The sequence below is a fragment of the Delphinapterus leucas genome, chromosome 9, assembly GCF_059928025.1.
Source record: "Delphinapterus leucas isolate spDelLeu-1000000601 "Yukka" chromosome 9, BTC_Dleu_Yukka2, whole genome shotgun sequence".
In the NCBI taxonomy this organism is placed as follows: domain Eukaryota; kingdom Metazoa; phylum Chordata; class Mammalia; order Artiodactyla; family Monodontidae; genus Delphinapterus; species Delphinapterus leucas.
The window spans coordinates 51,955,082-51,968,169 of record NC_143137.1 but is presented as its reverse complement, the minus strand read 5'-3'; the positions used below and the strand labels follow the sequence as shown (position 1 = coordinate 51,968,169).

General features: G+C 36.8%; 1 protein-coding gene across 4 annotated transcripts in view; it reads right to left on the bottom strand.

Moving 5' to 3' along the window:
* Positions 1-13,088, bottom strand: part of ADAM22 (ADAM metallopeptidase domain 22) — a 245,454-nt gene that overhangs the window by 70,005 nt on the left and 162,361 nt on the right. For all 4 annotated transcript variants that reach the window (XM_089917606.1, XM_089917605.1, XM_022585104.3 and 1 more), the window contains exons 6-10: positions 12,044-12,107; positions 9,929-9,998; positions 5,571-5,641; positions 2,191-2,265; positions 196-267 (exon numbers count right to left, since the gene is read on the bottom strand). In XM_089917606.1, the coding sequence (XP_089773732.1) occupies positions 196-267; positions 2,191-2,265; positions 5,571-5,641; positions 9,929-9,998; positions 12,044-12,107 (352 nt within the window). The remainder of the gene's footprint in view (positions 1-195; positions 268-2,190; positions 2,266-5,570; positions 5,642-9,928; positions 9,999-12,043; positions 12,108-13,088) is intronic.

Below are 13,088 nucleotides of genomic sequence, written 5' to 3'. Positions count from 1 at the left end.
GACCACTTCCTTTTATCATTTTCCCAGCCAGAGATCAAAGTCAATAAAGTTCATGGCAAAGTTACCAGGGACTTAACGGGACACCTTGGCTAAAGTGCAATTTAGGGCACTGAAAGTATAAGAACATTATCCGATTTATTAGCAATCAGGAGATAAACTTCCTCTGTGGCAATACTGAATCGGGTTCATACTTACTAAATCCGCCAGGTTCACCACAGATTTCGCATAGGTATTGGTAAGTACCACTGAAAGCCGATGTTTTTTAAACTGAAAGCAAAAGAAAACAAGTGAAGGGCTTCAAGATCATCAGCAAATACTCATCTCAGCAGAGGAAATAAGGTGTAATTGAAAGGCCTCTAAAGCTTTCTGTAAAAACTGCAAGTTGACACCTAGCTCTTTAGATGCTGCGTAGCCTGAGGCAACGCTCCTAAAAGTTTGAGGCCTTACCTAACTTTGAGGTAAAGTAGAAAACACCCATTCCATCCATTTCAAAAGTTTATTTTTTATCACAAGATTGTTAATTCAAAATGATAAAACATATGAAAGTTGTTGATAAATTGCAAGACATACAAATAAAGGTAGGGTGAAAGCCAGAAAAACTGAATGTGAATAATGCTGAAAGTATAAAAAGTTCCACAAGACTTACTCAGTAAAGAGAAGAAAGCCCTAATGGTCACGAGGAGGTGGCTTATAGGCTTGATGTGAATGACATATATCTTTGGTTTGGCCTCAGTGGTGTTTTAAAAATCAGGAAATATCATGATTTCTGGCTTCACTCAAAATTAGTATTCCCCACATGGTAATAACTGGCAAGGGCTGAGAAGCAGACTCTCCCGTTGGGCAGACCATGTGACTTCTCTTTTGCCACAGGCCTCACCCCTCCCTATTGTTTTATACCTGGCTCACTTTATTTGAATTATCTGCTACAGATGCTTACAGACATATGAATTTATGATATCCTAAAATGTCTAAAATATGTGTTCTTGCAACTTATTTTTATTCTGTAAAAATCTCAGGAAAAAGTAACATTCACGAAATCAAATCGGTAGGAAGATAGAACTTAGTCCTACCCTGAACAAGGAAGAAGCACTCAATAATAATTATCATTATTAATTAATAATCAATGTTATTAGTTTAATCATATTTAAATAAATGACACATTTTCCCCCAAATAAGTAATTCAAAGTAAAGTAAAATGTATGTGTACCTGAAATTAAGTAAAATTCAGCAACGTGCATCACTGAATATTTTCAGTTTAAAACTCTGCCCATGAATTGAGTATACAACATGCTCATGAACTGAATATACAACATGCCCATGAATTGAGTATTAAAAAAAACCTGACTCAACAAAAAAGGAAGTTTGGCTAGGTTTTTATCCTAAAAATCTTCACTGCTTGGCTATATAAGGTATTTTTTTCTAAGTGTTATTCTATATTGCAGCATATATTGACTAACAATGTTGTGTTAGTTTTGGGTGTACAGTAAAGTGATTCAGTTATACTATACATGTATCTACTCTTTTTTAAATTCTTTTCCCATTTTGGTTATTACAGAATATTGAGCAGAGCTCTCTGTGCTATACAGTAGATACTTGTTGGTTATCTATTTTAAATATAGTAGTGTGTACATGTCAATCCCAAACTCCCAATCTATCCCTCCCCTCCACCCTTTTCCCCTGGTAACCATAAGTTCATTCTCTAAGTCTGTGAGTCTGTTTCTGTTTTGTAAGTAAGTTTATAAGCCTTTCCAAATAGTTTACTACATAGCAAGACAGAAATAGAAAAATTGCTTTCCATTTATTAGGATAAAGCTGTACATTGCAAACTAAAGAATCACATTATTGCTGCTTCACTTTTTCAATATAAAACGGAAGTTTCCCTTTTTTTTTTAACCTTGCGATTTTTGTAAGAGAAGATATTAGCCCCTACATTAACTAAGTGAATCCAAAGAGTTAACATTATGAGTCACAGAAATATTTTTGGAACCTCACAAAATACTGTTAATTGCTTTACCTAAGAGTGTTTCCTACTTACAGGTTGTTGCTGGGTAACAGACATGTTTCTTTATACATATACCTTCTCCAACTCACAACTTTACGGACTTCTTTCTTCTAAACATATTCCTGCACCCATTAGTTTTACCCTAGGCACAGACAAGTTCAAACAACACAAAATTCAGCAAATCCTACCATGAGATGATCATTCACAATCATCAGTTCAATATATTTGGTTTCCTCCTCTATGTTACGAGGATATCGGCGAAGCTGCAATATGATAAAGGAAATAGCTCATAAATAAGCCTCCGATCTTGGCTATGGGAAACGTATGTTACATATTAGATTCTCAGATATTATCCCTCTTTTAGCTGAAAGTTTGTACTCTTTTACCAACCTCTCCCTACCTAGTTTCCCCCACTACCTAGCCCCTGGCAACCGCTTTTTCACTCTGTCTCTATGAGGTTTTTTTTTTTTTTTAGATTCCACATGTAGGTGATACGATGCCATATTTGTCTTTCTCTGTTTGGCTTATTTCACTTAGCATAATGCCCTCCAGGTTCATCCATGTTGTCGCAAATGACAGTGTTTCCTTCTTTATTAAGGCTGAGTAATATTCCATTGTGTGTGTGTGTGAGTGTGTGTGTGTGTGTATATATATACATTTTCTTTGTCCATTCATCCACTGATGGACACTTACATTGATAACACTATATTGTATAATTGAAATTTGCTAATAGAGTAGAATTTCAATGCTCTCACCAAAAAAAAAAAAAAAAAGGAAATACATAAGGTGATGGATATGTTAATTAAATCCATGAGGGGAATCCTTTCACAAATATAATGTATATCAAATCATCCTACTGTATACTTTAAATATCTTACATTTGTCAATTATACTTCAATAAGCTGAAACAATTTTTTTAATTAAAAAATTTTAAATATGGGAGAAATAAACAAAACAAAATTTCCCCTTTTATTTATTTAGTATTTTTTTCATTTTCATCAATTTACTTAGTTTTTGAGTGAGTAATAAATTTGCATGGTTTAAAAATTAAAGAATTATGAAAAGGTATAGGATGAAAGTTCTCCTCTCACCTCTGTCCCCCATCTACCAATTGTTACTCCTTCCCCCACAATGGGTACAGCACAGTTACTGGTTTCTTCCAGAAATATTTATGCATATAAAATCAAATATGAGATATATTTTATTTTGTACTTCCATTTATCTCCTTCTCTTTTGCACCAGTCTATTTTCATTTAACAGTATATCTTGGAGATTATAACACATGGTTTAAGCTCCTGAGAATCTCTGAGAGTTCTACATAGGGAGTGGAATGATTGACACTTTTACTATATAATCTCCAAATCAGGCTCTGAGACATGCCCCTTCTGCTGATAGGGTTCAGAGGATGCCCCAAGTGATATATAGGAGCTCTGTTAGGATAGTTTGGAGAGCTCTCAGGCAATCTTTGGTTACCCAGTGCAGCTATATCTGTCTGTTCAACCACAAATTTTCTCCACCTTCAAAATCATGACCAATGAATGGTACTGTCAAGAGTCACGAAGGCAGCCACATCCTTTGGTTCCCTGAAATTAGTCTATAGCACAATCTTTAACAAGATCTGCAAAATTAACTTTTTCCTTTGTGCCATACTTTGACACACATTTAGTTTTTCAATAAACCTTTTTGTTCACTTGCCCGAGGGCCATTTTTGTCATAAGGGTATACAATCTAACCTAAAAAAATACATGAATGTTTGAGTATTGCATTTAAACTAAAATATTTCTGCCACATGGATTTTGTTTCATTGCTAACGCATTCCCAAATTCTAAAAAACTTTACTTTTCAAAATCCCTTAAAACATCAAGTTAATAGGAAATAATAGACTATAATTCTGGTTTTGGAAACCAAAAAATAACATAAACTGCATCCACTGACAAGAGTTTTCTTAATGGATTTTTTACAGATGTAATACTAAAATAAAATTTATATCAATTATTAGAAATCAAATTCACAAATGTATAAACAATAAAACATTTCTAGAAAAAAAAAAAAGGGTGTTGTTAGGATGATAGTATTTGCTTTGTTAATTGTGGTAGAGACCTGAGCCTTTCTAACAAGTAGACTTATAACAAGTCCCAGTATTTTCTTGGTGTCAGAGAGTTGCCATATTGGCCACACGGTTTTATAACACCTCGCCTCCAGGGTCCACAGCTTTCTCATAAAGAGAAATCAAGGGTCTGTCTTCTTAGCAAATGACTGGATGTTGCAGATGTTTACGAAGAACTTCAAGGATCACGTCAAAAGAAAATTATCCCATTCTCTTGGTTCTTAAGTCATGAAAGTAAATACTGATTCAAATTAAATCCTGACGGCAATTACTTTTATCTATTTAACTGGGCTTCAATATATGTGTATATTCACGAAACATATAGAGCTCATAGTAGTAATTCATGGGACACAACAGCTTCTGAGAGGCAGTATGTAATGCATACATGGTTATAAGCACTGCTCTGAGACCAGACTTCTAGGTCAGAATCCCAGCTCCACCACCAGGTAATCCAATGTAACCCTGGGCAAGCTTCTTACGCCTCTTATGCATCAATGTCTTTATCAGTAAATTAGTGATAATATTAATAATAATTCCCTCTTCAAAAGATTGTTATGAGGATTAAGTATGTTAATACAATTGTACATGGTGAGTACTCAATAAAATTTAGGAATTATCATTCATATTAGAAATCTGTATGTAAACACATTTTATTTCATACTTACTAAACACATATTAAAAAGAAGATACTTCATTCCTTCAACGGCTTTATCTTATTAGAGATCTATTTCTCTCATCCTATTTTTATGCCATACACACACATTCATACCAACCACCACCACAACTGTCATAATATCTTAATTCTGATGACCAGAGTTCTTATTTTGTCTAAACTATTTACCAGCTCTACGATTCTGGGCAAGTCATTTGCACATTTCAGAGACATCATTTTTTTTTTGCTGTGAAAGGGAAATAATAGCACCTACTTCATGTGGTTAAAAGCACTGTATGAACTGTTGTTATTATTAAGTTCAATACCCTTTGAACATTCCTAAAGCAGACATTCGGGTTTTATATCCTAGACTCCACAAAGTATTGATAGCTCAAGTGTGAAAATACCATTTTGTGGCTTCAAAACCTGATGGAGTCACTCTTAAGGGGGTATCTTTAAGGGGATAAATACAAGGACGTGTACCACCCAAGTAGACTCCATGTTATGGTGTACACCCAGGCAAGGAAAGAGGCCTATGGTAGAAAGAACCTGAGATGCCACAGCAGGGGCCTCATAATCTGTCTGTATGATGAATGACTATATTATCACCACTATGAGTGCTTTTGAGTCTATGAAATAATATGGCCCCAACTCCACTGCTCCTACGAATGTGTCAACCCTTCTTGTTTACCACACTATAGCAAATGCCTGAACTAATTCTTATCCCTCACAGACTTCATGTAGATTAAATTGATTGGCAGTTGCCAAATGTTTTTAAAACATCATGACATATACCTGTGAATACATACCTGTCGTTTACTCCGTTTTGGTCTTGGCTTCAAAATAAATTTTGGTGGAGTGATGTTTACTTGTTGGAATTCTAAAAGGAAATAAAAATAAATTAAATTTAACTTAGTGCATTTGCCAGGTTTTTTTCACGAAGGGTAATCAAAGTTTTACTAGCCCTTCTTAGTTTAAATTATATAACTGTACTTTAATCATCAATGAGTATTATAATTATAATTTATAAATTACAGAATTATAACTAATTATGAATTTCATAATATATAATATTGTGCTTAAGGAAAATACAAAACATTGATCTAAGTAACTGCATTCATATTAATACTAAATAAACATACCACGAAGGAATACAATTCAAAAAAAATCTCAAACATTATTCCTGTTCTAATTTACCTCAAAATTTTTCTCAAAATTCTCCTACAAATACCATCACATTTTTATGGGGAATTGTCTGAATAGCCACTCGACCTTCACTTCCACCACTGACCTTCACTAAAGAATGACACACCAAATGCTGGTGAAGATGTGGAGCAGTTAGAACTCTCATATAATGCTGATGAGAGTATAAAGTGGTATAACCACTTCGGGAAAAGGTTCTGCAATTTCTCTTCCAACAGTAGTTCTTAAATTGTGATCCTTGGACTGGTGGCGTCAGCATTACCTGGGAACTTGGAAATGCAGTTTCTCATAACCCACCCAAGGTATACTTAACCAAAAGCTGGAGAAACTAGTGCAGCCACTATGGAAAACATTATGAAGGTTCATGAAAGAATTTAAAAGAGAAATACCATATGATCCAGCAATCCCACTTCTGGGTATATAGCCAAAGGAGTTTAAATCAGGATCTCAAAGAAATATCTGTACTCCCATGTTCACTGCAGCATTATTAACAACAGTCAAGATACAGAAGCAACCTAAATGTCCATCAGTGGATGAGTGGATAAAGAAAATAAGATATATACATACAACGGAATATTATTCAGCCTTAAAAAAGGAAATCCTGCCATTTGCGACAACACAGATGAACCTAGAGGACATTTTGTTAAGTGAAATAAGCTAGACACAGAAGGACAAATACTATATGATACCACTTATATGAGGGATCTAAAATAGTCAAACTCAGAGAAACAGAGATTAGAATGGTAGTTGCCAGGGGCTGCGGGGAGGGGGATATAAGGAGTTATTAGTCAAAGTGCACAAAGTTTCAGTTATACAAGGTGAGTAAGTCCTAGAGATCTACTGTACAGCTTAGTGCATATAGTTAAGGATACTGTATTGTATTAGATTTTATGTTAGGTGTTTTTGTCATCATCATAAATAAAGAGGGCTGGAGGAAACTTTTGGAATGGATGGATATGTTTATGGCAGAGACTGTGATGATGATTTCATGGGTGTATATTTATCTCCAAACTCATCAAGTTGTATACAGTAAACATATAAAGCTTTTTGTATGTCAATTATACCATAATAAAGCAGCTGAAAAAAAAGAAAACAAAACCCTAAAGACGAGGCCAGCAACCTGTGTTTACCAAGCCCTCCAGGTGATTCTGATGCATGCTGAAGTTTCAGAACAATGTTATACAGTTAAACATACACCTACCTTATGACCCAGTGATTTCACTCCCAGGTATTTGATAGAGAAATGTAAACGTGTGTCCACAAAAAAGATTTTTGACAAGAATTTTCATAGTTGTTATAGTCATAATAGCCCAAAACTGGAAACAATCCAAATGTCCATCCACGGAAGAGATAAAAAATTGTGGTATATTCATACAATAAGAACATACTCAATAATATAAAAGAAAGAACAATTGCTACCCTCAACAACATAGATCCCAGGCATGTGCTAAGCAAAAGAAACTGAACATGATGCATAATTCCATTTGTATGAAGAGCTACAACAGGAGAAACTAATCTATGGTGAAAAAGTCAGAAAAGGAACTGCAGAAGTGGTGGCACTGACAGGGAACAGACACAAAGGAAGTTACTGGGGTAATAGAAATGCTCTATATCTCACCAGGGGAGAATATGGGTGTCAAAACTCAGCAAACAGTACACTAGTTTTGTGTATTTCATCATAGTAATTTTCTATTGCAGTACAATTGACATACAATATCGTATTAATTTCAGGTGTACATCACAGTGATTTGATATTTATTGAATGTATATAGTTTGAAATGGTTAGGTAAGTCTAGTTACCATCTGTCTCCATACAAAGTTATTACAATATTATTGACTACATTCCCTATACTTTACATTACATCCCCATGACGTATTTATTTTATAACTGGAAGTTTGTACCTCATCACCTTCTTCACCTATTTCACCTGGCCCCCATTCCCACCTGCTCTGGCAATCACCCAACTGTTCTCTGTATCTATGAGTCTATTTCTGTTCTGTTTGCTTGTTTTGTTTTTTATTGTAGTAATTTTTAAAACACTGAGGGCTAAGTGGTCAGTGTTTAAATAAATAAGCTTTTCTCAAAATGTGTTCTTAGGAATACTAGTCCTGAGAGATGTGTCAAATGAAACAAAACGTTCCACAGTCAAACACGTTTGAGGAGCACCTGATCATATTTCTATCTCTGGCAAATACATAATGCATAGCAAAAAAAAAAAAAAAGACATAATATAATCCATAACTCAGTGACACTATTAAATCTAAAATAAAAAAGCTTCCTTTTGAGCTTATATCACAAAAATTGCAGTTTTAACATTTGTCTATTTTTTGTTTCCTTCTAATTTGTCATAGTAAATCTAAATATGTTGAGAGACAAATGACACTCAAAATCAACACTGTAAACTTCTGATAAGAAAAGAAAACCAGTAACAAACTGAGACAGACTTGAGTTTTCAAAGAATATGTTCAAAACTCATTTTTAATAACAGCAAAACTGCTGAGTCACTTCCAAAGTTTCTGTTGTAAAGAAACCCTGAACAAAGTTTTTAAAAAATTATAAGATTGTATCAAAGCAAGCCTACAATAAAGTCCTTAGGGGGAACTCTTTATTTATTACTTTAAATATTAATTAATGTTTATTGTTTCCAGTAATGTCTATAACATTGTAACTTTGTTCTCAGGCAGCTAACCATGATTTATTTTCTTCCCATAATAGGGATTATAAAAAGTTTCGTAAGATAACGAAGGAACAGTCTAAAGTGTCCATGTAAAGTAAAATCAGCTAGCTATATGCTCATTTGCAGATTTTTCCAAATAGTGAATTCTATAAAATAGGATCTTCTATTTCTTTGGCAGCAGGAGAAAAGGGGTGAGTTCTGTTTCTCTTTGGGGTAACCGCAGAAGGTCAAGGAGTTACAAGTTTGTTTCAGAGAGGAAGGAACATTAGAAAACACTTAATTTCATTTTCCAATGAGAAGACAATGCAGCCTTTAAGTCATTTTCCTAAGTAGTAGTTTAGGGTTTGCTTTAGTCTAGTAATTTTTCCATTTGCCTTTGTGCCTCTCTCCCAGGGTACATTCTCGTAGTGCCATAATCCAAACCCCGACTCAGCCCCTTACTAGCTGTGGGACCCTAGAAAAAACAAACTAGCTGAGCTTCTGTTTCTTCATCTATAAAATGGGAATGATAATATTGACCTCACAGAGCTGTTGCAAAGATTAAAAAGAGTTTAAAAATTAGAATGTACTATGGCCATAGTCAGGGCTCACTAAATAGGGAGGAAGCATCTCCACGTCAGATATTCAAAGTGTGCCCTATCTTTAGAAGGAGAACATGAATGAGTCTAGCATAGCCAAAGATAAATGCACTCTGCATAATCATTGCTCCACTAATGAGGCCAAAGCCTGAGTACTCTGCCTTTCTTGCCAAGACAAGACATGGATGCAACTCTCGAATCAAATCTGTAAATAGATGGACCCATAAACACACATGGGAAGGAAGACCAATTTCACAAATAGCACATCATCATAATAAATGTTAATCTACAATAGTTCTTTCTTAAAATGCTGGGGCAAAAAGAGATGAGGAAACAAGAAACGGGAAAATAATTAAGGGTTCATCTCTATGTTTACAAACTCAGTATGTCACCAAGAATGAATTTTATATATTCTATGTATGCAGACCGATTTTTGCTTTAACATTATTTCTCCTGGAATACCTTACTTTGAGTCTTATAATTTTAAAAAGTTTTCCTTCATCATGTTCAAGCTATGTCTTTCCAAACTCATCCACTATAAACATGAGGTAGGTTTGCATTTTATTCTCTCTCTTGATGTTACTTGACTTTCTAAAACTGTTATGAGCAGTCACAGGCTGATGATATTCCACATATAATTAGCTCTAAAGCATTAAAATGAATTACTAAAGTCTTTTTTTTTTTTAAATCACTATAAGAAGATCATACCAGATGGAAGATCATCCAAGGGAAATTCAAACAGTCTGGATTTGTAAACCGAATGAAAACGGAAATCCTCCTGAAACAACACAAACAAGAGAGATGAGGCAGGGACAACCAGATATCTCCAGGCTCAGGCAATCATAGCTGGAGGAGCTTAGACCTTAAAAGAACCGTCGCTTGACTACGCATTATCTTGGGTTTGGAAAGGCGAAGAGCCATTGCACAACCCCTCCAGCTCACTCCTGTATTCTCCCAGCATCAGAGTGACAGCCCATTAAAAGCAAAACACCTTCACAGACAGAGAAGCCAAAGCCTGCAGTAATCAAAAAGAAATGAATGGACCTATTCCCCCAAGGAGAAGCAAGACGCCTGGGGAAATGGGTTAATGTTTTTTACAACTGGTTCCTTTCCACGGAGCCCTGCCCCCTTTTAGAGCCTGATAGCTTTGTTAGGCACACTGCAGAGCTCACAGTCTCCCTGTACTGGGGAGCCGGATGACTGGAACAAGCAGAACGCCCAAAGCAGACCCTGCCTCAACATTCAAGTGTCACATAAACTTCTGCGAAAAACCAACAAATAAAAAGCCATGTTTCATCTAAGAAAACTTAATGAACATTCAAATAACTTCATCTGGCTTCCTTCAATTACCAAAAAAGGAATGTCATAAAGAGTCAAGTGTCATGATATTACTTTTTTAAAAAGTCACGCTGTTGGGCTTCCCTGGTGGCGCAGTGGTTAGGAATTCGCCTGCCAATGCAGGGGACGCGGGTTCGAGCCCTGGTCCGGGAAGATCCCACATGCAGCGGAGCAACTAAGCCCGTGCGCCACAACTACTGAGCCTGCACTCTAGAGCCCGCAAGCCACAACTACTGAGCCTGTGCGCCTAGAGCCCGTGCTCTGCAACAAGAGAAGCCACCACAATGAGAAGCCCGCGCACCACAATGAAGAGTAGCCCCTGCTCACTGCAACTAGAGAAAGCCCCCACACAGCAACGAAGACCCAACACAGCCAAAAATAAATAACTAAATGTATTTTTTAAAAAAAATCACACTGTCAAGCAAAGTGACAGGACAACTCTCAGTGGGTACCCAGAAAATAACACACAAAACAGATAGTTTCCCACACAAGACTGTTTATGAGTGGCAAAACAATGTGTGTTTCTTGAAATTATTTGCCTCTCTAAGTGTTTGATCAGTGTTCCATGATACATGGAAGAATATCTGTGTGTACAGAGCTAGGATGGAAGTGCATTATGTTTCTCTATAGTCAATAATAGTAACCCTTTTCTAATTTGTGAAAAATGAATGTTTCAACTAAAGTGAGAGAGAGAATTGAGAAAACCCAGATTTCTCTAAACTTCATCACCACGGGGCCTTAAAGAAAATGGGTAATAGAGAAAAATCTGGAATCTAGAAAAGAAAAAGGTTGGAAAATCACATTATCTATGGATTCGATCTGTTATGAACTATGTGTCTCCCAAAATTCATGTTTAAGCCCTAAACTCCTAATGTGATTATATTGGGAGACAGGGCCTGTTGAGGATGCGATAAAGGTTAACAGAGGTCACAAGAGTAAGGTCCTAATCTGATAAGGTTTGTGCCCTTATAAGAAGAGGAAAAGACACCAGACCTCACACTCTCTCTCTGTCATGTGAGGACACAGTGAGAAGGTGGCTGTCTGCACCCCAGGGAGAGAGCCCTCAATGAACACTGACCCTGCTGGCACCTTGATCTTGGACTTCCAGTCCCCAGAACTGTGTGAAAATAAATTTCTGTTGTTTAAGCCACCCAGTATTTTATAATGATAGCCTGAGCAGACTAAGACAGACCACAGCACATTATGGTGGAGATAGAAATGAAGGCTTCAGAACACCTCAGAAGGAAAGTATTTCCGACTGAATGGAAGAGTAACAGGCAGATTTTTTTTAAAAAGATCACTGTGATTTTGCCTTATTCACTATTTAATTTAAATGTATATGTGTATATATTACACGTATATATGTATACATATATTCCTGACCCTAAAATATGAAAATAAAGCAAAATAGAGAGAAAAAAGAGGGGAAAAAAGCTCCCAGCATCAACATTTACATTTGCCACAGCAAACAGAAGGAGCACTTACTTGGGAGGTGTCATTTCCTTCCGGCTCGATGAGATAGGTGTGGTTCCCATCATAGAACATCCCACTGCCAAGGACAAGAAAATACTTAGGCCTGGCAATTGACTCTTGCCCCAAAACAAGATCATTTTAAAGTCAGCAGCAGCCGGAGGACCAGTTTACTTCTCAATGCCCACTTCCCAGTCCCACCCATCACACGGGGTGCACACCACATAGCACACCCCACACACACACATACCACCCACAGCACACATCATACACACTCACACACACCACACACACCACAGATCACACTCACACACACTACCCATACCACACACACACACACACACCACACACACCACACATCATACACACACACCACCCACATACCATACCACACACACACCATTATACCGTACATTACACCCCACAGCCCCACACATATACACACCACATACCACAGACACTCACACACACACCACGCAAGACACACATCTCACTCCACGTAAATCACACACACACATACATACACACACATCATATACATTTAATAAGATGACAAAAGCTGCAGGAAGAGCAGAATAGGGCGGGCACAAGGCAGCAGGATGCAGGGAACAGGGCGCAAATCTGAAGTTCAATTCTGGACCTCACTGGCTAGAGATGATTGTCAGCCAATTGGGAAATCCTCTGGAGGGCATCTTAAGCTACATATGGCCTCAGCTCCCACTCGGAGAGATCCGATAGCCGTCCCTTTTAGAGTAATGTGGTTCTTCTACTAAGATCAGGTCCCTTCGGATACTGAAGGAACTTGTGTTACCACTCAGGTGTCTGAGGGGGGTGAAGCTGTGATCTTCTGCAGTCACGTTTCAGCGTTAGGTGGAAATGACTGCATTATACCCAAGCTGCTAACCATAGAATAGTATGTGTCTTTCATTGATCGCTTAGCGAAATCGGCTGGTTTCCTGAGCTATAATTATAATGGCCTCCAGCTCCGTGTCTATCCAAATTCATTCACTCCTGCAGTAACATCTTCCACATGTCCTCTACTTTCATATACCATTAGAAA